Genomic DNA, 26,121 nt, shown 5'->3' with positions numbered 1-26,121 from the left:
GGCCAAGGATCAAGATCAGTGGTGGGTAAAACGCAGGTCAAACAGTTTCTCTTCTGCACACACTTTTGACAATAGGACTCCAGTCTGGTATTTCCAACCACAGAGGGAATCTCTTGAGTATCCTCAGTAACCTCAATATGGTCAGACTCCACTTGGGACAATATTTCTGTTAACTGAAAGCCTCACAGTGAACTCTCATAGTGGGGTTACTGAAGACTGAAATGTTTCAGAGGATGTTTTTTAGACAAAACCTCTCTTCCGAGGACTGCAAAACATGAGCTCTGAACCCCAACACAAACCACAATTGGATTTTTTTTAAATGGGTTATTTTAGAGACAAAAACAGTTCATTTTTTTCAGCTGCTCAAACTTAATGAAAGTTTTGAATCTTTAAATGGGTTGTGTAATAATAACAGCAGCAGGAAATTGGTTATTCTGGGACATTAAGTCCAATTTCACTTTATTTCTTTATTATAGTTATAGGACATATATGTGTGTTAAACTTGCTGTGACCTGGCACCAAATTAAATTAAACTACTGCGATGTTGCAGATCTGTCTCCTCTGGTTTCTGATTTTTCACCAGATTTTAAAACCTATCAGCAGCCACAAAATCAAGGTCGGACTGTGCATGTCATTCGTCTTTTTCTCAGCCATACTGGCTCTGGCTTTGGCAGAGTGTTAATGACAGGCATGGCATGTTTGTTTCAAAGATTCATTTGTTTAATTCATCAGTCTTTATGTGTCTCTGTAGTAGTGTTCTGCTTCCTAGTTACCAAAAATAAAAAAAATATAGGTTGATGTTTAAAAAAAAAAATCAAGAAAGAGGCATATATCCATATATTCCACTATTTCACAGATTTCTGTCTGCAGACATAGACTGTATATAAAACAAGACCTTAACCTGTTTCTAAAAGTCATCGCTGGTGATGTGCCCAGCCCTAACCGTATGTTTTAGAGAAAAGCAAAAAATTACTATTTTAGAAAAAGTATAACTAGTTTTTCTTCTGTGTCAATTACAACGATTACTTACTTTGTCTTGGAGAACAGTTTTACTCTCTGAGGTCTATATCATCACTGATAAAGACTCTAACCTTCATCCCTATCATTCTAATGGACACAAATCAAAATCTACACATATTTTTTTTTCCAAAAGAGTAGTTTTTGGTTGTCTAAAAGAGGGTTAGTGTGAGTGTTTGAAGCTAGGATTTAGGTAATTATTGATCATGACTCGGACTCCAAAGAAGTAAATAAATACAATTATGTATCCTGATAGCAAATACACACACTTCATTTACCGTAAGTTACATTTTACTTCACTTCACTTCTAAGCGCCTTTTGTATTTTAGCATACAATGTGTATACTAAGAGAAATCCCAAAATAGTTTATTTATTGTTTATTCACCACTTAAGTGATTGAAGATGGCACCTCTATAAGCTTTTGCTGATACTTTTATCCCATTGGCTGAGCTGCCTAGCTCCTACCCAAACCACAAATTCTTGACTTGACAAAATTCTGTAAGCCAAAATTTCATATTTTCTCAGGTTTGTTAACGACCTACGGATAGAAGGAGGGAAACAACAGAGGGGAAAGTAAGATTAGAGCTCACCTCCAGTCTGGTGCGGTCTACATCTCTGGGAAGCTTCACTTTCACTCTATGCGTCACTGCCAGCATTTCATAAGGGTAGACCTGGCAACACAAAGTAAGCATTGTGGGAGATTTATTAGGGAATACAATTATAATCCAATGTCCTAACAGTGCTGCCAAGAATATGAAAGTATATTTGCAAAGTGGGAGCAAACTCTTACCTTGTACTCTGAGGAGGGAAAAGACAGAGACAGAAGAAATTACTCTGGTGGAACAGTTATCTTTTATTTGAATTCAGAGCTATTATAAAAGCTAGCATAAGTGAGCTTAAAAATAAATTACACTTGCAAACCCAAATCTCTTCAAAAATATTGGGTTTCAAAGGCGTCAAAAAGCATTAGAAATGGTCGCTCTGCTCACACACACAGACTGTTATGAGGTTGGAATACTTTCAACTCAATCTTTGCCTCAGATACAGCCAAGACCGTACACGCACGCACTGGTAAACACACAGCGCTAATTTTTCGAGCTGGAAAAATGACATCATCCTTCCTCGCTCTTACTTCTTGTAACTGATCTGGAGCCAAAGCAACAGGGCTCTGCATGCTTGATCGCAACATATATGTAATGTTATCGGGCATTGTAAAAATAACCTTGATCTGACTCATAGAAAGATGATATGGTCCATTTAGTGTCATTTTATAGCTTGGCTAATATCTTTTAGAAGGAAACATTCAGTTTTTGGGGATGGAGCCTGTGAGATTTTGCAACAGTGAATTAGCAACGTGAAAACTGCATTTAAAACAATCAGATAACGCGCATTTAGTGGGGTTAGGTTAATTGGTTAACTTGTGAATAGTGATTGTCTGGCTGTCTGTATTAGCCCTGCAACAGACCCTGTTCAGGGTGTGACCTGCCTCTTGCCCTATGGAGGATGGGATAGGCTCCCAACAACCCCCACGTCCACTGTATCCACCTACATGCTGTTCTCATGTAAGAGAACAACTACAATACCGAAATTCTATTTTAGGTGAATCATCTAGTAATCAGATGACACTTCCTTAACACCTTTATTTAAAAAGTTTTTAAATTCCCAAAGCCAGGCTGTATTCAAAAGCAGATTTACAAGTTAATGAATGCACTCTTTACAGGAAAGAAGATTTTGAATTTATTTCTAAATTAGTCCTCAAAGTTAAAATAGCAAGTTTCAGCTTCACTCAGATGTTATTAACTGTCAAAAACAGGGAAAATAAATTTTCATAAATTTGCCAGGATGACTCGCTGGTTGTTTTTCTCAAGCAAAACTCAGATAATTTATGTGGTTCCCCAAACTTAGAGGATAGAAAGCATATTAAACGTGTTAATGAACAGACTGAGAATACCAACAGAGACCAAGAGACACCTTGGTATTTTCCATGCTGATGCTAAGCTAGCCCTAGACTGTAAAGAGGATGTTGAGCTGTAGCCTGGTCAGAATGAGTAAGGTGAGAAAGGTGAGAGAACTGTCATACTACTAACCCCTTCCAGTATGGTAGTCTTGGTTGGTATATGATCGTGCATGGTTAAAAAAGACACTATAGACCGCACTGGGTGTAATGTGCTATGCTGTATATGAGTGTTTTGCTGATAAAACCTTTAAAAACTTGATGAGAACTGAAGATACATGTCCGCTCTCACCTCTCATGCCTCCCCAGCTCTGGGAGTCTGGGTCCACTTCATCCTCCATCATCTCAGCAGCCTGCGGGCACACACACATTAAACAAACACAGAGTTAGACCATAATTCAGATATTCTGTGTCATTCCGCCAAGAACACTGCTGCTCTTTATCAAAGCAAGGGTTCATCTGAAAGCCTTTTAGTAAAAGCTGTTGCCCTTGATTTGCTCACATTCTTTCAGAGTTAGCAACGGGAAGTGGATGTGACACGTCTGATAGGGAGTTTGGATTACATTGCTCAGAGAGACTGAAAGCCAACTGATGAGACAAGGAGGGACCGATATTGTAAAGTCTCTGCTGTTTGTCCAGTAATCCATTTTCTAGTGTTAAAACTAGTGAAAAACAAATACTATTCTTTAAAATAAGAAAAATAAATTTTGAAAATAAATCGGTATTCATGGAGCTGAACTGGCAGGGATATTGATATACGATATACACATAAGTGGTAACTGGTGTGAAATGTGAGTGTGAATGGTTGTCTATCTCACTGTAGTAGCCCTGCAACACACAAGCTAAGGGCAGACCACACCATCTAACATCTGACACAAGTAACTAGTTAATTAGCTATCTTGCCTGCCAGGAAGCTAATGGTTCCATGTTAAATTTGTCTCCATGCAACAACATGAAATGCAATATATGCCCTACCATCATGCTTGCAAAGTGGAAAAATATGGTATGGTAGCTAGAAAACTAATATACAGTGTACAGAGAATTTCTTGGTGTCTGTAACTAAACCAAGAGTCAGCCTAAACATCTGAGAAATCAAGCCAAGACAGTATTTCTTGAAGTATCTGGCAGTTCCTAAAATGACCAATTGAGACTCGCTCCAAAGCACAAAGTCTTAAAACTATCATTTAGGAATTATGGTCCAAGGAAAGAGACAAGCAGCCCAAGCATTTACTCAGCCTCTAAAGGTTCCCATCCTGATCTCATTGGGATGTGCCGTAAGACGCCTAATCTATCACTATTAGCTCCCTTGGTACCAGACATCAAAGGTCAACCTCTCCAGGTCTCAAGTTCATTCCTCAACAAGTCAGATCTATTTAGCTACATAAGTAGTGACCACATAATATTTGGCATGTAGCTTAGTTAAAGATCAGTCTTTTGTCTCATAAAAAACTCTACAGAGGAATATAAAAGCTATATTCCCATAATGCAACGTGCAGATGCCAAGATGCTTCTATCTTGCCAGGATATTGAAACTCCTTGGATGCTTAGCTTACTATGGTCTGTCAAAGATGATTAGAGTATGACAGGTAACTATTAAATATTCAGTATTGGAATTCCTATCCTCTCTCCTGAATGCTTTGATATCATGAAATCTTTCCTACTTATGTGTCACCTCTTCTATGTGCATTATGTTCCCGAGAGAGGTTTGTGTACAGTGAGCATTGTATCCCAGCTGTTCTCTACCAACAAGACGATATCATCATCAGAACAAACTTCATTGCCATTCTGTGATCCTGGGGTCACTAGTCTGTGTTAATGGTGTTATTACTATGATTGGCTGTTTATGCAACTGCAGGTAGTTCAGGTTTACCATCCCCAAGAGCCTCAACTACCTTTATTTCTGAGCTATCCGATCGTTCAGTCTGACGTCACTAGCCGTGTCTGGGCCTAAACTCTGCTGCAGGTCCATATATCAAATGATCACTGTGGCATTACTGAGAGTTAAAACACTGTCTAAAGTCTTTCATCTTTAATAAAATGATCAGCGTTCTGCTCTACCAGGTGTAACAACTGAGTTTAACATCCAGGCATCCATGAAAACGGAATTTATGACATTTAACGGAGTTAGAAGTTAGCAGGAAGTTAGCTCGCTAGCTTCCATCTAAATACAATATCGCATGTCCTGACTGCGGGGTTTTGGAAACAAATTAAAACGTACAGCTTTCTTATCACTTCCAACATAAATGAAGACAGAAAACTAAACAGCAGTGACGTTTGTAGGGTTACTGAAGTTTGGCTAGCTGGTATATAATGATGTGCTACGTGACCGCTAGCGACACAGCTATGTTAGCATAATATGAACAAGCTAACTTTTTTTCCACTCGATAAAAGTTAACGTGAGTGTTCTCGGTGGTCAGGAACAAATGTAATCGCATGGCAGGATGCTGTAAAAGGACCAAACTTCAGCCAGGAGAACAACTGAGATAATCCATCCACAATACGAGGTTAGTCATTCATATACTGCTGCATGGGCTGGGCTGTAGTTACATCCTAAGTTACATCCTGTAGTTACATCCTACGGGCGACCGTGGCTCAGGGGGTTGGGAAGCATATCTGTAACCGGAAGGTCGCCGGTTCGATCCCCGGGCTCTCTGTCCTGGTCGTTGTTATAACAACTGTAGCTTGCCTCCACCAATGTAAGAATGAACGAATAGTGGAATTGTAAAGCGCTTTGGGTGCCTTGAAAAGCGTTACATCCTAAGGTTTTAAAAACTGAGCTTAAATAAATGATTAGTGGTAATAAAAGCCGAGGGAGGTCAACGGTGATCACTGACTGTTTTTAGGAGCTTTTTGAGATTAAATAGAAGAAAATACAAAACATTAAACATGTTAACAACACAAAAGCCATATTAAACGCAGACTACTTTAGACCCGGAAGTAGGATTCGTCACATCATCACTTAATAATCGGATTCTTTGTCCCTTGTGTCCCTCTACACTCCTTGGGGATTGTCCATACTGACTCTCACAGCTCCCCCTTTTCTGCAGAATTTTTGTTACTGTTAGACTGCTTCAACATCACTCAGCATGTTAAAGACACCACGCTCGGACCAGAGGTAACTTCGTCAGACTTGCACTGTTGTTAACCCTGCCAGCTGCAATCATCATGCATTTTTTTCTCTGTTCTTATAACTCTGTGCAGGCAGTGTGTCAAGCGTACCATCTCATCCAAGTCTCTTTATACATCTGGCCTCACTGTGCACCACTAAACTCTCCAATCAGCCGATGATAGTAAGTCTCATTCACTTGATTGTACTTGTAGCACACTAGATCCACCATGTTAACAATAATTTCAGCATGTGAAAAATAGTTCAATATAGTTTGCCATGACTCTATTGTGGCTCTTGAGCTTTCATTTCCTCTTCTGTTCTGTTTTGTCTGCCTGTCCTCTATCCATCAACAAACACCGAGGGAGAGCAGCTATATTGCATCAGTGGCTCATAGACTACCCCCAAAGTCCTAAATAAACCAGAGCACTGCCTGTGTGGACTGAATGGTACTGACTGGCCCTGTGAAATTTGATACCAAAGCTGTGGGGAAAGGGAGGTTGATTTTTAAGGTAGAGCAAAACATTTAAATGGTTTATATCCTACTCTGAGGTTTCCTGAGTTGATTAGTAGTGAGTGGGAGGCTATACAAGGCTGGAAAGTGTTGGTTTGATAGAGCCATGGTGTTATCACATAGAAATGGAGACCCTGAATGGGAAACAGCACCAGCTAGTGGTCTAAATGGCAAAAGCTGTCAGATCCAGACATCTATTTGTTCTATATTTGCTCAATTAAACTATAGTAGAAACAGGATGGCAACTTCATTGCAAGTAGGAGCCATTGTTGGTACTGATTTGAATGCATTTTTTCAAATCTGGTCACTGATCACAAGTAGTTGTGGTGACTGCAATGTGAAGTGTTTGCCAGGTTGCCTGGTAGAAGGCAAGTTGTCTCTAAACAACTATGCTCCGACTTGAGCCGACTGCAGTCAGTATCAGAACCATTGACAAGGTTTTGAAAATTACTGCTTTAATTTAAAAACACAAACAGAATTCCAACACGTTATAGTTAATCTGAGTCATTCTGTGCCAGTAAGCGCAGCTTGTCTGTTTTACCTCTCTTTGCCAGAGGGGACTTGAGTCAGCTGGTATTCCTACATACAAGCAAAGTCTGTCATTTCACAGTTACTGTCACTATTTGTGAAGGAAATTCTGTTTCAGATCTGTGAAAATTTCACTGATCACTGAGCGTAAGTAGTTAATGTGAATTTGTGTGCATGAAATTTGCAACAGACGGTAAAATATTTGTGATTTCTTCTGATTTATCCCAGTCACCATGTTGAGGCACAAAAATAGCTTTGAAGACAGCAATGACTGCGAGTGGTCACAAACCTGGTCTCCATTTTCGAAGTAACCACTTGAAAGGCAACAAAACTGCAAGTGTATTGCACATTGCCACAGTAATTCTGGTCATGCTCCAGTCTCCAATCACTGTTTTCCCTAGTGCGACTGTAGCGTTAATGAAGCACCAAACTATGGTGAGGACATCTCATCTGTAAATGTGAATTGGTTTGGTGCTAGGCATCAACCGTTAACTGTTCAGTGTTCGGAGTTTCCAGTGCTAAGTCTCAGTAACACAGGTCCTGTTAAAAAATTAAACCTGACTTTCTTAGACACTTTTAAAATAAGATCTTTGGCTGATCTACCAAAGATCTGAGATTGTGCATCTTGATGGCCATTCTATATCAGAATCTGTCTGCTCACCTTGTAGATGCCGTTTCTTCCATAGCCAGGTAAAGATGCAGACTTATTGTAAGGGAAATCTAAAAAAAAAGCAAAGACAATTATTTTCATTTATGTCAGCTCTAGTTCAGCATCTAGCTTGTTAATAGATACTCACTAGGTTGGGAAGTGTCAGTGGGCAGACTGCAGGTTGATTTGCGGGGGTCGATGTCGATCTGACCATCAATCTCACTCTTCAAAATCATCCAACTGGTCCTCTACAAGGAGAAAGTAAGAGACAGAGAGAAAAGGACAGAAAGATGGAAAGAGGTGATGGATGATGGCATAGTATGAGTTAGTAAATTAGTGAATGGATGTACAACATTTGTAAAGTTTAAGAAAATGACTTGAAGAGAGACAGATATGGAAAGACGGATAAAGACAGAAACTGTACACACAGACCCACCTTGCTATCCTCACCATCCTGCCAAGATGTTCTAGAAGCTGTAAAACAGTCAGATGTTACATGACGTGACAGTTGTGCTGGATTATCTCTCTCTCGGCTCCCTTGTGCTGCACTATTAACACCAATAGTAATCCCTGGACCCCTTTGCATGACATCATCGGCCACAGAGAGCATCCACAGGGAGCTCCACAAGCACAATGTTACAAAAATGGAGAAAATTCATACTTTAACTAAAGGATTACACTGTACACCGTGGGACATTGGCTTGTTGACCATCTACAAGTCTAGTCACCATAAAACTCTGTATGTATATCCCTTGTCTCATGAGGATAGATAGAAATGGCTAGATCTGACCCCCCAAAAGCATTTCTTTTACATTTATAACCAGTTTGCTAAATGACAGATGACCATGAACTCTCCTGTGAATCATTACTGTGCCAGAAGAGAATCGTAATGTTGCTTTGACAATCTATCTTACTCAAGAACCAAACTTCAGCTTTCAAATTTATGTGTCAATGGCCGAGGGCAACAATTTCCTCTAAAGAATCAACTCTTTGTATTTGGTGAATTAAATTTTCCAGTCCTGTAGTTAATACTGAAATAAATAAACCGTCATCTGGAAGCAAAACACAAAGTGCAACATTATTTTATTACTTTTACTTATAAGTAATAGTATTGTTATATACTTATCCTTAATCTCTCTGTTAACGATTTCACAATTCTGAAAAAAGCAACACCGAATAGCAAAACTTTCAACATGACCTCTGTCAGAAAGGGCTTGGGACCAATTGGCAACCTCCTGGCAATCACAGATTGCTTGGGAAAAATATCTATTGGAGAATAGTTAGTGGAGGCTGCTGTTAGAGACTCAAAAACAGGTGCAACACAAACCAGAATCAAAAGAACTTCGCAGTAAAAGTTAAAACTGTGACGCACAACTTTTACTCTAAAGGCAAACATTCTCTTTTTATTATTTGCGTCACACTTATTATCTCTGCGCTAGTGTTTTCATAAAATTTCATCTTGGTTGGCAGGGCCATAAAAGATGGTATCTAAGCCAGTGTGACTGAGGTCATAGTGAGGAACAGGCTAGTAGCTGTTTTATTAGAATGCATTGCAACACAAGACAATTTCAGGAGTATAGGCACTTGATAGCCCAATGCAGTGTTAATTAATGTACATCTTCAGGTTGTGGGGCCAAGAGAAACTAAATCTTAAAATGTGTTGGTCACAGCCTTGTTGTAAACTTATCATATTAGCATGTGGAGCTATTTGTGATGTTTCTGACATACTGACATTATGATGTTATGTGAATTCATACGCAAGAGTGTGTAAAACATTACAACTTTAGAGATGAGCCCTAAAAAAACTGGATCCAATTCCCACAAAGTAGGTGTAGCCCACTGAAAATGAACTTAAGCTAAAACACATCACAAGTTTAAAGGCAGTTAGGAGATCAGTAAAGTTGTTTTTCTTTTTTTGGCAAACAGTACACTTTGTCAGTGATCTAATGTCTGCTTGAATGCTTCCAATCTAGCTGTCAAAAGCCAGCTCAGTTGATTTACATGTCACTGTTACTTGTTGATAGTGATGATGATATCCTTGTGTGGTAGTGGTGACATTAGCTCCCTGGAGTCCCGTGTTCATGCATTTTGGGTGACCCTGTGAAGTTAGACTAGATTTCTTAAAGTATGCAACATAGTCTAGGGTTACTAGAAGTGTAGACCAAAAATATAATTTAGGTACACAACACAATGATTAGGGTAGACACACACAGAGACACGTCACCATACTAACCGAACAGACTAACACAACATGATTCATGTGCCTGACCATTCACAGTGTACACACAGTTACAGCATCACCAATGAAACCAACCAATGAGCTGGTGGAATGAGTGCACACATGCAGGAACAGGATGAGCAAAAAACACCCATGGGCCCAAATCCCAAACAGCTCCACTCCCACATAGTTTGGATTAGGAAGATGAATAATCAATGTTTCACTGTGTGAGATATTGAAATTAGGGGTATTTCTAAAATTGGTAAAAAAAAAAAAATTATAACATTGTGAAACAATGTTACCTACAGACCCCAAACGAGAGATAACCTGACATATACTGAACAATGTTGATTTAGCAAATGTGTATATATGTTTGATCGGGACTCCCCGATATTTAACCAGAGACGGGCAGTAACGTGTAACCCAATTACTTTTTTCAAGTAACGAGTAAAGTAAGGGATTACTACTACTGTTACTTTCCCCTAAGCATGCTGCATTACTGCGTCACTAAACTGTGAGTTTGTTTGTGAGAGTGTCTCACGACAATGATGCACGAACATGCAACGTCCGTGGTAACAGACGTGCGCAGATCAACAATGGAGTGCGTGGAAGTACTGATATTACTTTGAGTTTGATTTCGTGAAAAGTGACAAAAACATTAGTGTACACTCTGCGTGGGAAGAAAACCTCTTTCTACAGCGAAAAATTAAACTTCAAATCTGAGCGAGGACCAAGCACGCTGCCACGGGAATGTGAAATTCAGAGAGAAATCCCCGGATCCCCCCACTGACATGACTCCTGCTAAACAGCCACCGCTGGGGTGGCTGTAGCTCAGGTGGCAGAGCAGGTCAGCCACTAATCAGAAGGTCGGTGGTTCGATCCCAGGCTGCATCCTGGCTGCATGCCAAATATCCTTGGGCAAGATACTAACCCCATGTTTGCCTACTGGTGGTGGTCAGAGGGCCCGGTGGCGCCTGTGTCCGGCAGCCTCGCCTCTGTCAGTGCGCCCCAGGGTGCACTGACAGAGGATGACTGAATGTAGTATAAAGCGCTTTGGGGTCCTATGGACTAGAAAAGCGCTATACAAATGCAGGCCATTTACCATTTAAACAGATGAAAATTGATTTAGGAGCGACAGGACTCTTTGATTGATTTATTTTTTTGCTGTGTTTTACTTGGATCTATTTGAAAGAGTGAGTATAAACATAAAAAATTATTTTATTTTATATGTTATAATATGCAGAAAATAGGTTTAAATGTTAAACTAATTTCTTCCAGTCAAAGACTGTTGATTATATTTTTTTCTTAATGCAATGTGCATAAAGTTAAAAGATTAAAACTAATAAAACAATTTTTAAAAATACATTTTTTTATTTGACTCCGTTATATATGATGGATTATGTAGAGAAAGTAGAATTGGGCTGAAAGGTCTTTTGCTTTATTACCTATTCAGAGTGGTTTTTTTTAAAGTAACTAAGTAAGTAAATAAGTAGTAAAGTAACTAATCACTTTTTTCAAGTAACTTGACCAACACTGTATTTAACATACTCTATCCTTTAGGTGCCAGTACCATCATTAAATGGGATAGTTCCCAAAAGCCTGCGGTAAATGATTTCGTTAACAGTGAACACAAGTCATAGAAGTTTTTAAGCAATTTTAGGCAAACATGTTAGCATATTCTGAAACGCTGGCTAACATAGAGAGGTACATTAAATACTTGTTTCTCCTTAAAGGAACAAAAAGTAACAGAATAATGGAGAAAGGCATTCAAACTATATAGAAACTAAACAGTAAATATCCAGAATAATAAATTATCCTAAATCATACATTTCATTTTTTGTTTGACATTTTAGCAGGAATTTTATCTGTTGTGTTGCAATGAAATGCAAACTGCATTGTTCGTGACCAGAGATGGGCAGTAACGCGTTACTGTAATCTGATTACTTTTTTCAAGTAACGAGTAAAGTAAGGGATTACTATTGCAAAAACAGTAATTAGATTACCGTTACTTTCCCGTAGGAACGCTGCGTTACTGCGTTACTAAAAACATGATTTTTTGCGAGAATGTCTCACGACAGTGACGTAAGCGAGTGCGCTGTTAGTGACAACAGCTGTGTGCAGATCAACAATGGATCACATATCGATTGTGGGAGAGAGTATGAGGGTGCAGCGTTTAAAGCGTGGAAGTACTGACCTTACCTTAAGTTTGATTCCATAAAAAGTGACAAAAACATTAGCGTCCATCGTGCGTGGGAAGAAAACTTCTTTTTACAGTGAAAAAAACCCCTAAACTTCCAAGCAAGCACTGAGTGCGCAATGACGTAATGGGAAACTCACAGAGAAACTCGCGGATTCTTCCACTGACCGCTGCACACCTGCACCAGGGTAAACCTCCGCCTACCCTACTCCTGCTTTACAGGTGAACATAGAGCAACAGGACCGCTGAGTCTTTGACTTTATTTATTTTCTGCTGTGTTTTACTTGCATCTATTTGAAAGACTGAGTGTAAACACAAAAAATATTTTATTTTATGTGCTGGAATGTGCAGAAAATAGGTTTAAATGTTAAACTAATTTATTCAAGTCAGAGAATGTTGCATATAATTAAATTTTTGCTTGATGCATAAAGTTAAAAGATTAAAACTAATAAAACAAGTTTTAAAATAGGAGACTTTTCAATTTGATTACATTTTGTATGATGGGTTATGTAGAAAAAGTAGAATTGGGCTGAAAGATCTATCGCTTTATCACCTCTTCAGGTTGTAAATCGTGTTTTTAAAAAGTAACTAAGTAACTAAGTAATTAATTACTTTTGAAAATAAGTAATCAGTAAAGTAACGGGATTACTTTTTTGGGGAAGTAATCAGTAATTAGTTACTGATTACTTTTTTCAAGTAACTTGACCAACACTGTTCATGACACACTGCTTGGATTACAGGAATTCTCTGGGATCCACTGCAATATTCTGCATCTGTAAGCCTTTAAACTAAGAGACGTGTCATCCACACCTTTACACTGCAGAATATCCGATTGGGTTTTAGTAAAAGCAAGGCCATCTGCTCTCAGAGAAGGGTCATACTGTAGGTAGCATCATGTAACTCACACCTAAAATGTTTGATCAGAAACTTTGAGGGTTTTTTAAAATTATTATTATATTTTGTTGTTAAATTGCCATAGCATTGCCCACCATCCAATTGTTCAACAATCATGGATTCTGGGTGAAGTACACCAGTTCTATGCATGTAGATCCATAGAGCCTTCTAGACAAGCGCAGTTCTTAGAACATAAAGGAGGAGAACTGGAATGAATGACATGACTGACGGTCAGCATGCAACACATCGTGCAGAGACCAGACCAGATAAAGAAGCGTTAAGGACGAAGTGGACTGTACCATGCTGTTTGTAGATGGGGGGTTTTCTATAGATATTATCTTTGACCATAGTCTCTGAAGATGGGAACAGAGCAGAAGAAAGAAAATGGAAGAAGCCAACATGGGCAGGGTAGAGAAAGAAAGAGAAAATGGAGAAAAAGAAGCATGAGTTAGCAGTTATTGCGGGATGAGATATATTTAAGAAGCAAACGGGGGAACAGGAAAGCTGATTCAACACAAGTCATTTGTCATTTTCATTTTGGCACCTCAAATAAATCAGCAATTTTAAATTCATGCAACATATTCAAAACACATAAATTTATTGGGAATGGCGGGTCATTTGATGCAGAACAATTGAATGATACTAAAAGATTAAAATCAGCAGCCACACATAATCCTCTGGCATCAAAAAGTCCACTTGTATTAGCAGATTTGAGAAAATGTCAAATAAAATCATTAAAAAATGGCATCTAAATTAATAACATAAACATTAAACATAAGCCCAAAGTTGAAGGTTTGTTCAAGAATTGTTGCAAACACTGCAGTGCTCGATAAAGGACCTCTGCAGAATGATGAGGACTGTGTGTTATCCCCTAAAGCTGATCTAATCCATCTTAGTGTCAGTGAACCTGTCTAGGCCTCTGATGGAGATGCTTAGTAACGACTGTCACACATTAAGACACGGCAGAAACAGCACTCACAATAAAACAACAGATGCTGGTCATTTCTCTGGATTGTTTCAGTGCCTGTCAGCATTTGAAACAATATCCATATAAAAGCAATGACTGTGAAAGCCATGAAGTGGATAACTTGCTTCCAGCATGAGGGGTTTTTCCCCCTTCTCCATGACTGACAGTATAATTGACAATGGGAATTATTTTTCCATTTCCCTCTTTGAGAAACAGCGAAGACAACACAGTTAAAATGTTACTGCTTTTCCAAATGTTGGGCTCTTGTGTCACTGCTGTTTGATTATTTCTGTGCAGTTATTCTGAAATTAGTAAACAGTAAGAACACTGTGAATTAAAGTCCAAGAGCCTAACAGAACATAAAGAAGTAATGTGCTAAAATAGTCTGTATGAAAAAACCATAATAATCCTGTGAAAATTATAATTAGTGTCTCTCTTATGAGTAAGAAGAATCTTGCCAATGTTACCAATTGCCTGGTCCTCAAAGCCTTCCGTCCAGGTAAAGACAAACTTTCCTCTGCTGTGATGGCATAGTTATTTACTGGTGGCATTCATCAAGCTGATTCGGGCCATTTAGAAGAACCCACTGGCTTAATAGAGACACTGACACTTGTTCAAATAATAATTGAGCTCTATGTCTTTGATCTTCTTAATAGTGTCAAAAGCTTTTCTGTGCAAATTACTGGAAAGAAATTGCATCAATTAATTTCATTTTATATAACTAAATAAATAAATAAATGAATAAGACAAACTAGACACCCAAAGTGTGTGAATTCCACTGGCTGAGATTTTAACTTTGCTGCAGTTAATCTAACCTGCACCTAAGTTCACAACAGATTATTACAGCAAGTTTAGTTTAGTTTAGTTTGATCAGGATTCTATAATGGCTACAGTTAATGATGGCCTATTGTTTAAAGCGGTATGATGTGAAAATTGTAGGCTGAGCTGTGAGCTAAGCAGTCCTGTATGGCCTACCTGGTATGTGGAAATGCCGGGGAGCAGCCACGTATGTAGAAGTAGATGAGGGAGATTTGCCATCGGAATAGGTGGATAAGCTGGGGGTACTCCGACCGCTTTCACTACCTCCAAACGTGGAGGGCATTGAGTATGGAAGGCAAAGGGGAAAGGTTTTGGGAAAGGAAGGGGAAAAAAAGGGAAGGGGGGGGGGGGGCAGAAAACAGTATTATGGTAAGGTTACTTATACAGCTCAGACATGCAGCTATTACTATAATACCTTATCCAGTGACTTGATAACCCAGCCATTTACAGTGTCTGTATTCATTATATCCTGAATAATCAAATGTTTGTGGGATGTTATTTGGGTCTTCTACCTGCTAAGTGATGAGATTTATAAATAATTCTGCCTAGCACTTTAATGTTAAATAATCTTACACTATGTTGTTCATCAGCCCAAATGAGATATTTTTAGATATTTACTGGGATTCCCAGGCACAGGAAGACATGTCTGTCGCCTAGTGTACTTTCCTTTCAAAGTATCATTAAGAAGCTAAATGCAAAGTAGAGTCTCAGATGCTCATTTATCTTAGGCCACTTACATCTCAGCCTGTAGGATTCAGATTGGCATTTTCTATTACTCTTTTTTCAGTCTTACTGCCAGCTTTACGCTACATGTCAAATTTACCTCGCATAAAGACATTAATACAAAACTTTATTAATTCAAGAGTTTTCTTTAAAGTATGTCAACGTATGAGGCCAGTTTAAAAGTACCAATTGTGGGATGTCCACAGAGTTCTTTACATGTCTGCCATGTCAGAGGGCTCGCACATTAAGATAGAAAAGGCCTCTTGCAACTCTGCACAGGACAGCAGGAACTTGTTTTTAGTTTGTTTATTCTGATGCCGTAGAAGTCATTATTGAAAACCAATCAAGCGATTTACTTGGAACATATAAAGCCGTCGGAGTTGTCAACCCTATGCTACTCTGTGGTTTCAGAAAGTCCTCCGAAATGTTTGGAAACAGCTGTTGAAAAGCTTCTACCACACATCTACTACAAATCTTTGTTTGAATTATAAGTGACCTTATTATTGTAGGGTCTTTACCTTATAATATAAATGTAAAAAAGACAATAAAAGTCAGTATCATAGCCTGAAGGGCGGATGACCTCTCATCACGTAACATTTTCCATGTGCTAAGTGTAACAATGTGACATGCATTTTGCTGACTGCATGCATATGGGTGCTGCGTAACCAGGGCACACCCACTGTTACAACACAAGCAGGCTGGGTGATGGAGTCACTGACAACAGTGAAGCCAAAAGTAATAAACACTCTACATCCAGAGCTTTGAGGAAGAACTGAGACTGTGTCTCTGTGTGAGAGTGTTAGCTGACTGAACACACACACTCATCTCCCCTTAGACACAGAGGAATTATCGTCAGGGATCTGGATGCAAGTGGATGAGATCACTGTCACGCAAGTCTAAGTGGATCCCCTTCACACACTTAAACACACACATACACACAATAGTACTGTTAGTGCGGGTCTAAATGTAGGGCAGAACATCCATACAAACATCTGGAGCTAAGACACGAGGCTAAGAGAGTTTGGGAGGAGATGCATTACAGTTTATCTGAACAGATTACACAATGGCAAAGTCATTCATTAATCAAAAACCAATAACACAAAACAAGATATAAAAGATGGCTTGGGATCATTAACAAGGAATCTGGGGATTAAAACGAAAACATGCATTTTTCATCCTTACAAGGTTCTTTCCTAAATATCCTTCATCAGTGTCACTTCATTTCAAAACACTTTTTGCCCCATAGGGGCCAATCTACAGAGCAAAAACTTCTGGATAACTTGAGTGCAGCTGCCATCATTAAAACACAAGTCTGTTGCATAAAGACAAACAGCAGTTCTAAGGCAACACTACGCTGCATGCCACTGCAACTGAAAACCAGATCCCAAATTACAGATCAGTCTGCTTGGTCTGTTTCATTTCTGTGTTACTCTTCTCTTTCATCTTCCCCATAAAAGAGTTCCCATCTCAGCCTCTTCACCCCACTGTGAAAAAAAAAAACCACAGCCCAAGTGCTCGTGATTTTCTGTGCAAAATGTGTCTCCACCTCTTAAATCACTCTACAAGTAATCTTCAAATTGCATTAAAAATTAAAACTACTAAGCAAATATTTGAGCTTAATAGTCCTTGTGCAGCCTTTTGAAGGAGTGGGCATTTGTGACCTTGCATGCCCTTCAGCCATCAGTAAACTAGGCTCTCTCTGATAGTGCTAAATGCTGAAACGACTGGAAAGGTCAAACTCATAATGCCATTTTACAAGAGTTTTCTCAAGCTTAAATTTATATAGTTCTAAAAAATTATTAGCAGCTTATCTAATTACCCATTAATTTACCCATTAAACCAATATGGATGTGCTCATAAAACTACGTTTAAAACAGCAGCCAAATGCAGCCCAAGGCACAAGCAGACAACACTGCTAACATGAGTTTTAATGTTCATATTATTGGGTGGAGCAGGTACAGTAGGGCAAAACTGAAATGGTAAGTTAAGTGGTATATTAATATCAATTCATATATTATTATCTATTGTGGGTGATACATCTTTTTATACACGTGTATGATTGCCTGAAAGTGTCAGGGTGGGAATATCTCTAGACTCCACATTCACTGTGCACTAGTTTGTGTTTATGGTTTTATTGCTGAATCAACTGATTACTGGTGGTATTAAGCCAAGTGTTTTTTTAAAACCGTGTCATGGAACATTTTATTGGGTCCTGTTGCGGAAAAATTGACAACATCTGCAGATGCAATGATATGAAAAAGAAAGTTTTCACAGGGCCTGATGCAGTCCTGTGAAAAACTGAACACACACATGAGCACATGAGCACTTTATCACTATCTCGCATTATTAAGAAAAATGTTCTTCTGCTTCTCTTCACCACTGCTTCTGCTCATTGATGTTTGTGGGCATTTGTTCATGCACAGCTCTCTTAAGATATCTAACAGTTTGAGGTCTGGACTTTCACTGGGCCACTGCAACACCTTGGTTCTTTTCTTTTTCAGCCAATCTGTTGGGATCATTTTCCTGTTGCATGCTGTCCATTATGGCCAGCATCTCCACGTTGATCTCATCTGTCCAAACGATATTGTTCCGGAAGTCTTGTGGTTTGTTCACATGCAACTTTGCAAACCCAAGCCATGCTGGCCTGTTCTTTTTAGAACATCCTTCCAAACAAGCCATACTTGTTTAGTGTTTTCTTATTGTACTATTATGAACTTCAACATGTAACATGTTAAGCAAGACCTATAGAGTCTGTGATGTAGCTCCTGGTGTGTGCGCTCCTTCCACTCCCAGATTGTGGTATTGTGTTAACATATACCTGAATACTACTGAACAATAAACTGCCAGAGCTTTGAGTTTTGGACACACTTGCCAATGACCAACTATTCAAGTGTACGGCATTTGATTAGCAAGCACCAAGCTGCTACTTATCCTCTTAATCCTCTCTGACACAATGTAGATCTCTGACGTACACAATAGACTTTTCCAATGATTCTGTGTTAGGAATTTACCCTTTGTCAATCATCAAGTAAGAAAACCTACATTGTCTTCAAGATTTATATCAAATTCACGGTGATAAAGACTGTATTATGACAATGACAATCATTCAAGAAAAATAGCAGACTAGATCTAAGATCAAAGCTAGGCAGAACAGACAAGTGCAAAGATGAAATCGCCCTTAACCATTCTCTAAAAGTTAATACCAGATGTATCAGGGTCACAAACAGGTCTACAAGGAGTTAAACCATGCACAACAATAACCACATTCACAGACACAAGTGAACAGGGCAAGCAGAATGAGAAAAAAGGAGCAGTCCTAAAAATATGCCTTGATGCATCCCATGAAACCTGTTAACACCACAATACCAGAACACAACATCACAAAACCTGCTATCCATTCCACTACAGGGAGAGGAAACACAGAGAACAGAACTGCTATTGTCTTTACCGTTAGGAGGAGGTAAACTGAGATGCAGGGATGTCCTAGGTTTAGGGTCAGGTAGGGGGTCCTGTTTGAACCCTGAGAGGTGAGGGAGATCAGGGGATGAAGGAAAGCGAGCTTGTTGAATAAGCCCCCGGGCAGGGGTTACATTATGCGAGGGAAATGTGAAAGGTACTGGTTTGTGATGTTGATTTCAGGGATGTGTGACACTGAAAACCGCATCAGTGGTTTCATGGCTTTAGTTCAAGAATCAGTGAGAATACAGAATGAAAATAAAGTTTCATGAGTGACCCAACGTTTACAGCAGTTCACACCAGTATAGTCTATTCCCATTATGGCTCATAAGTCTATGGTAAATCCAGGTCCTCAAAGACACACAGTGAGAGTTTACAGCACACGGTTAAACTGTTGGTAAACCCATGCGAAGTTGGGTCATTGGTCACAGCACTCCATTCTGTAAGACCTTAGATCTTAGTCGAATACAGAGAGGACTGGTTTGCTGCTGAATCACCAGGTTTCTATGCTTCTTTTCGGGCATCTTGGAAACCAGCTTTTGGGACACGTTAAAGCCTCTTTTAAATATTTAAATATATAGATTTTTAGTTGGCTTTTATTATTTTTCTCTTTTTAAAATTTTAGCAGGAATGATTCTAGCAAGTAGTCCATTGTCTGCATTGGACCATGTCTTTAGTCACTAATACCTCTAAAGTAAGGGATATAGTTGTGCTGCTGCAGCATAGCCAGGGTGGTGGGATTTAGGTGTAAAGACAAGCCTGCACTACCACCTGTTGGTGTAGGTGAGTACTTGCCACAACTACCACCACCACCACTGCTCCCTTCAGCCCCACCAGAATAGTACATGGGTGGGGAGGATGTGTTCCTGGCCCAGGTGGAGGGGTACTTAATGCCCCCCATGAGGGCTGGGGGTAAAGCTTGGCTGCTGTGTCTACCGGCAAGGTATATCTCTGGTCCTAGGTATCCAAGCAAATCACAGGAGAGTACAAAGCATATGATAAACTTATTAGGATACGAAGTTTCTTTAAAGCCTTTAAATCTGTTTGGAAAAAGGGTAAGAAACCACAAAGTAATATATATATATATATATATATATATATATATATATATATACACACACAAAAAAAAAAAAACAGGCCCGATATACATATACATTACAGAACACAGAAGAAAACAGTTCCTAGGCTTATCTTATCAGACACCTGCAACTACGCTAAACATATGTAATGATTTGATGAAGAGCATACAGGTGGACGCTGGGGTGGTGGAGGGGCTCAAATAGCAAGCAGTGATGCTGTGCAGCAGCATTAACATGTAAGAAAGATGTGTAGCTTAAACAGACCACCAAGTTGGGAGAGTGTGTTTGGTCTATGACGAGAGTAAAGCATGTTACATGTATATGATACAGCGCAGCTTGAGATGTTTGACTAAACTAGCTTGGAGGCTTTGATTTTCTAAATAATAAATAAATTTGGTATTTCTGTCAAGTTCTGTCAAGACTATCCCTGCAGTTTTAATGCACTTGTACTTTACTTGATAATGGTGCAAATGCAAGTTTTGTATTGGGACTTTACTTAATTCTGCGTCGACCGAGTGAAAACAGTGGCACTCTGCAACTTTATTTTTATATAGTAATACAACCAAAAACAACCATTTATAAATTAAAAATAAAAAAGTAATGCACTCAGTGAGCACCCTCTGTCCTATTATTAGTCTAGTGTGACTGAGCCATAAACTGTTGGATCTAATACAGGTTAAACCTGGACATAATTGGAAAGTAAGACCTTTCAGCTTTTCATAAGGCCACAGTGATGTATGGATTATGGGGTTTTGCTAATACCTGGTCGGCTGTAGTTCTGAGGGGAACGAGACGGGGTGTACCGCCCATAGCCCCCCAGGGAGCTGTTAGAGCTGGGGCTCGATGGCCTCCGTTGACGGGGTGATTTTTCCCCATCACCCTGAATACACAAACACAGAAGATAAAAACAGAGTGAGTACATTCTATGCACTCAGTCCTTAATTTCAACATCAGAGAAAAAATTTCTAAAATATTAATAGTGAGGCAGCTGAGTTATGTTGCACAAGTCACACCAAGGAGCGAAGATAACATAACGTCAACATAACAGGAGTGAGGAGAAATGTGTGCGCTTATTGTTATGATTAAGAGCAGAACTCATTTCAAATATGTATCAACAAATGGAGCCAATGGTTTGGATGTTTTTCAAACTTTCAAAACAACATGCATGTTCTATTTTAAAAACAATCTGATTACATATATTTTTATTGCTTGTGCTGTTATACTAATCCGCCAAGAACTGAAACTGAAAAACTGTGACTCTAAGAAAATGAATCCTGCACTACTGATATTAGCCTTTGGCAGGGAAACTAAAGAGCATGCTTTACTCCAGGCCTCAGGGACCAGTGTCCTGCAGCTTTTAGATGTGTCCTTCATCCAACACAGCTGATTTACCCCCTCAACACATAGTATAATGTTATCATATCTGCACATAATCCAAAAATTAAAACACATCCCACAAACCATTTAAAACTGTCAATTACCCTAGAAAACTCTTATGTCCCAAATATGGCAAACAACTTGTTTGTGTCCACAAACACATACACTCACACACAAGCACACAAGAAGGCACTGATGAAGTATGATTTACATCCACATTGAGACACAGTGCATCACATTACCTCAGTAGGAGTAGGAGAAAGCAGCTGGGGAGACTGCAAATGAAAATGGGGAAAGAGCCAATGATTAGGAAAAACTCATATGTGAGAATATATGAGTTAACCAACCAGCAATGAGAGTGGGAGTGAGCAATGATGTCCAAATGCAAGGACATTGCTGATGAGTGAATGAGGAAGTTTACAGTTCGGCTTATAAGGCCAGGGCTGTGAAGCTGTGGCTGAACTGCAAAGGATTGCGTCAGTGTGGCATTAATGAATGACTTCACTGCGATGATGGAGGATGAGGAAGGTGAAGAATAAAACGAAAAGACAGGGAAGAAGCGACACAAGGAAGGTTTCTCGCTCAAATTGCATTCATTCACTGGAGTGAGACAGAAAGAAACCTGTGAACAAATCAGTTCTTTAGAGATAAAAGGATGATTGGATGTATTAAATCGTTAGAAAAAAGACACATTCCTCTGGTTTTCAGTTTAAGTCTGGATATATGCTGCATACATTCAAATTCACCTTAACAAAAAATATCAGGACAGAAACACTTGCTCCATATCGCCCATATTTGGCTAGTCTCTGGCTGACACTCATTAACAGTTAAGCAGGTAAGAATGTGTGTAGTGAATTCCATTTACTCTTGTTACTGTACCAAAGTTATGTTTACTTGCTTTCTGAGCCATTTAAAACCCCTTTAGTTACAATTTTACTGAAACTTAAATTTGTTTTATAGAAGTATTGTTCTACTCTCATAACGGAGTCATGACAAACCATAAGAATTACTAGTGACAAACTTCATCACAGCAGCGAATGAAAATGGAGTCGGAGTTACCTCTCCATAGTGCCTCTCGTCAGATGGGTAGCTGACATAGGGAGAGTAAGACAACATGTCAGGCCTATCTATGTTATAGATGGCCTTGGTCTTTGGAAGGGCTGCCAGGTCCTTGTAGTCCAGCATCTCCTCTCCTAGCTTGGCCTGGCAGCAGACAGGAGACAGATTTAGTTTTTATTTGCATCCTACTGACACTTGGAGGAGCACAGAGGTACAAAAGTCATCTGTTGCTCCCTTAAGGGTGAATAGAGGTGATGCAGTCTTACATAGATGACTCTGCTGGGAGAGCCCGAGGCGCTGGATGCCGGGACTGAGGTGATGCTCTCTGATGAAGTCCGGGTCACCTGGAACACACACACACACACACACACACACACACACACACACACACACACACACACACACAGCAGTTTTAAACACACTGAATTATGACAGGTTAAGAAAGGTGGCATTCATGTAATTACTGCCATCCATTCAAACTCATGCGTAGTAAGATATTATTAGAGATGGCACGATGCCACTTTTTTATGTCCGATACCGATATCATAAATTGGGATATCTGCAGATACCGATATGAATCCGATATAGTGTGTTTTTTAATCAATAAAACTGTTTTTTAATATCTTGCTGCTTTTTATATAAGTTCATACTCAAGTAAAAAAAACAAACAAAAAAACCCCCACTAAAGCTATTCTGTTATACCTGTATGCAAAAAATACACTGCACCCAAAATATTTCATAGTTCAGCAACACTGATCAATCTAATAAACTTAAACCTGCACCATCCTCCCTATTCTGGTATTTTAAAGAGTAAGCAACCTAACGAATAAGTTTCTAACCCCCCCCCCCCAAAATAGGGAACCATCCCCCACCCTCCACCTCATGATGCTTAATTGACGTAATCAACTTTAATTTGATGCAGTGTGAAAAAAAATGCACAGAAATCAATTATTTTTGAAGAATAATTAAATAGATTCAACATATTTCTATGTACTATAGCTTACTAGGGTATATTAGACTTAATAGTTACTATATACAGTAATGGACTTCTATACATTTTACATCAGATTAAATCTTTGGGTGTAAGATTCGGATAATTATTTATTAAAAGCTAGACATTTTAAATGAGAATAAGAAAGAAAAGTATGTCTTTGCCCCCTTTTCCCTGTTCATGCCCTATCGGCCCCCCTGGCTAAACTTTGCTAGATCCGCCCCTGCACAGTTACCAGCCGTCAGCTACGTAGAAAAAGATCCTGGTGTAGAAAGTAATATTAAATAAATTCTAACAACAGATTATCAAGCTTAAACGTGCTGCTGTTGTTCAGCCGCTGGTTTCCTCTTTCTGGCGAGAAGCACACAAACAAGAGAGACGGACTCGCGACAGAAAAGCCGATCAGCTGATCATTAATCAGTTTCATGATTGAAGTAGCAGCAGGAGAGGGAGGGAGAGAGGCAGTCGCTCCATATATCGTTGTTAAGCTTAACGCTGGAATTCTTTATAAACATTCAGAGATGAACTTACACATTTGCTTTACTTCTCTCTGGGATAACTTCCTCGGAGATGAAATGCCGGATTGTTAGCGAGGCTACAAATACGCACAGCCGCTCTATCACGTGACGCACACTGCTGCCACGTGCTACAGTTATGAGCAGAGTTACGCCATGTCGCAAGTTTTGTGAGGTGCTTTTTTGATATTTAATGGATCGGATTACATTTTTTATTTCTCTCCGATATCCGATCCAGTAATTTACGTCAGTATCAGACCGATACCCATATGTATACGTATATCATATACATTTTTTTATTATTCAAAGCTGCCCTTTCTTTTCTTTAGGGTAGTAATGTAACAACACAGAAAATCCTATAAACGTCTTATCCTGAATGGCTGCTTCAACTGCTGCACGTTTTTTCATCATTATTGATAAAAAATAGTAAAAACAATCGTCTTCCCAGAGAAGTGTCCTCTTAAACTCAAACCCCAAAAGTTTTGCATTTACAGTGAAATAAGTCAAGCTAGACCACAGTCGTATCACAGTCATGTTTTAAAAAGTACAGCTTTAAACCTTAACATTGTAATAATAAAAAACAGAATTAAAGTCAAAGTCCAATTATATGTCAACTCGCCCATCCATCCAGATCACCTCTCTACAAAAACTGTGCTCCTTTAAGGTTAGAGTTATGCCCAGCTGTGGACATGGACAAGCAGAAAACAGGGATTACTAGTCATTCCTGTTATACTTTTCTCAAGTCTTCTTTAAATCCATCCAACAGCCAATCAGATCCAAGATAAGACTACTCTCCAAGAGAAACCATAACATCTGTAGAATTACATCATGTTAGTCCTGCTTTGTGCCCGTCATAATTTCCATGACCACTAGGGGACACTGTCGTGTCATTATACCGTTGACTAACTGTTACTCTTCAAGTTGCTTGTAATTTGTAAACAGATGGAAATAAGCTCCTCCTTAAACTACCTTTGGGGAACATTTTGTTCGTTTGTTTGATGTACATGGCGTTTACCGTATTGCTGCATTATTGTTCATGCCTTAACAGTCCCAATGGCTTTATATAAATATTGCAAGCACTCAAACTTAAAAAACACACTTGAAAGTATAACTGAAAAGATAATATGTGTTAGACACAATATCTAGAAGATGGCAACAAGAGGGAACTAAACCATGGAGAAGGACGACAGTAATGTTAACCCAATGCTGAATATTTAGCAGACAAATGGTGAACTGTAATTCTCCAACACTGTTTTCATGACAATCAACCTGGTTAAGCCGTATCATACACGAGTGTACGTAAATTGTAACAGTTAGCGTTGATGTTATGATCACACTTCAGACTCAGCCGGTTAGCCTAGCTTAGCATAAAAACTCAAAGCAGGAGTAAAAAGTAAAAAGTTCAGAAATATGCTAAGTATCACTTCTAAAGGTTCTATCAATTTTATTTATATAAAAAGACAGTTTGAGGTGAGTTTGCTAGAGAATCTAAATGTTCTCATCTCCCTTTTTAATTCCACTTCTGCATAACTAAATTTTTCTGTTATTACAGGGGCATTTTGTTTAACACAAACAATACAAGAACACATTTTAATTCCTCAAAAATTCAAACAGCAAATACCTACTTAACACAGAGAGCGCAGTGCCTGTATTAGTGAAGCTGTACTGGGATCAGTACCGATGATGTTTAAGTCACAAGTTGAATGAGAGAGAGTGAACTTTCCATCATACGGCAAATTAAATATTTGGAGAATCGTAACAGTTGTGTTTGATATTTTTAGCACGCTGAAACAAGACAGAAGCATCCACTCTGTCTGGCCAAGCTGTGTGAGTGTTGCCCTCTATGGATGGCAACACTCACACTGCCACATCAATCCTAATCATAACTGCCCAGGGGACCATTCTGGGTACATGCGCAGACAGATCCTCAGCTTCTTTAGTCACATATGTCAGCTCTGCATAGCACCAGAGTAAGTAACACATGTAACTTTAACACTTTGTGTTGCTGTGACTGCTTCTCAGCATGAAGAAAATGCAGCACTAAGTTGTGAGTTCTAA

At 39.1% G+C, this 26,121-nt stretch overlaps 1 protein-coding gene across 11 annotated transcripts in view; it reads right to left on the bottom strand.

The window, feature by feature from the left end:
* ablim2 (actin binding LIM protein family, member 2) overlaps positions 1-26,121 on the bottom strand; it is a 93,135-nt gene that overhangs the window by 5,882 nt on the left and 61,132 nt on the right. For 2 of the 11 annotated variants that reach the window (XM_080299772.1, XM_080299773.1), the window contains exons 10-21: positions 22,824-22,901; positions 22,558-22,701; positions 21,741-21,773; positions 20,884-21,001; positions 19,730-19,999; positions 15,020-15,127; positions 13,377-13,430; positions 8,205-8,242; positions 7,917-8,016; positions 7,781-7,839; positions 3,264-3,324; positions 1,617-1,815 (exon numbers count right to left, since the gene is read on the bottom strand). In XM_080299772.1, coding sequence (XP_080155898.1) covers positions 1,751-1,815; positions 3,264-3,324; positions 7,781-7,839; positions 7,917-8,016; positions 8,205-8,242; positions 13,377-13,430; positions 15,020-15,127; positions 19,730-19,999; positions 20,884-21,001; positions 21,741-21,773; positions 22,558-22,701; positions 22,824-22,901 — 1,128 coding nt within the window. In that variant the 3' untranslated portion in view covers positions 1,617-1,750. Of the gene's footprint in view, positions 1-1,607; positions 1,816-3,263; positions 3,325-7,780; positions 7,840-7,916; positions 8,017-8,204; positions 8,243-13,376; positions 13,431-15,019; positions 15,128-19,034; positions 19,107-19,729; positions 20,000-20,883; positions 21,002-21,740; positions 21,774-22,557; positions 22,702-22,823; positions 22,902-26,121 lie in introns of those variants that run through there. The other 9 variants (XM_026157954.2, XM_080299778.1, XM_080299775.1 and 6 more) reach the window with 9 other exon arrangements.

The sequence above is a fragment of the Astatotilapia calliptera genome, chromosome 3, assembly GCF_964374335.1.
Source record: "Astatotilapia calliptera chromosome 3, fAstCal68.1, whole genome shotgun sequence".
NCBI lineage: Eukaryota > Metazoa > Chordata > Actinopteri > Cichliformes > Cichlidae > Astatotilapia > Astatotilapia calliptera.
This window is presented reverse-complemented; position numbering and strand designations above follow the sequence as displayed.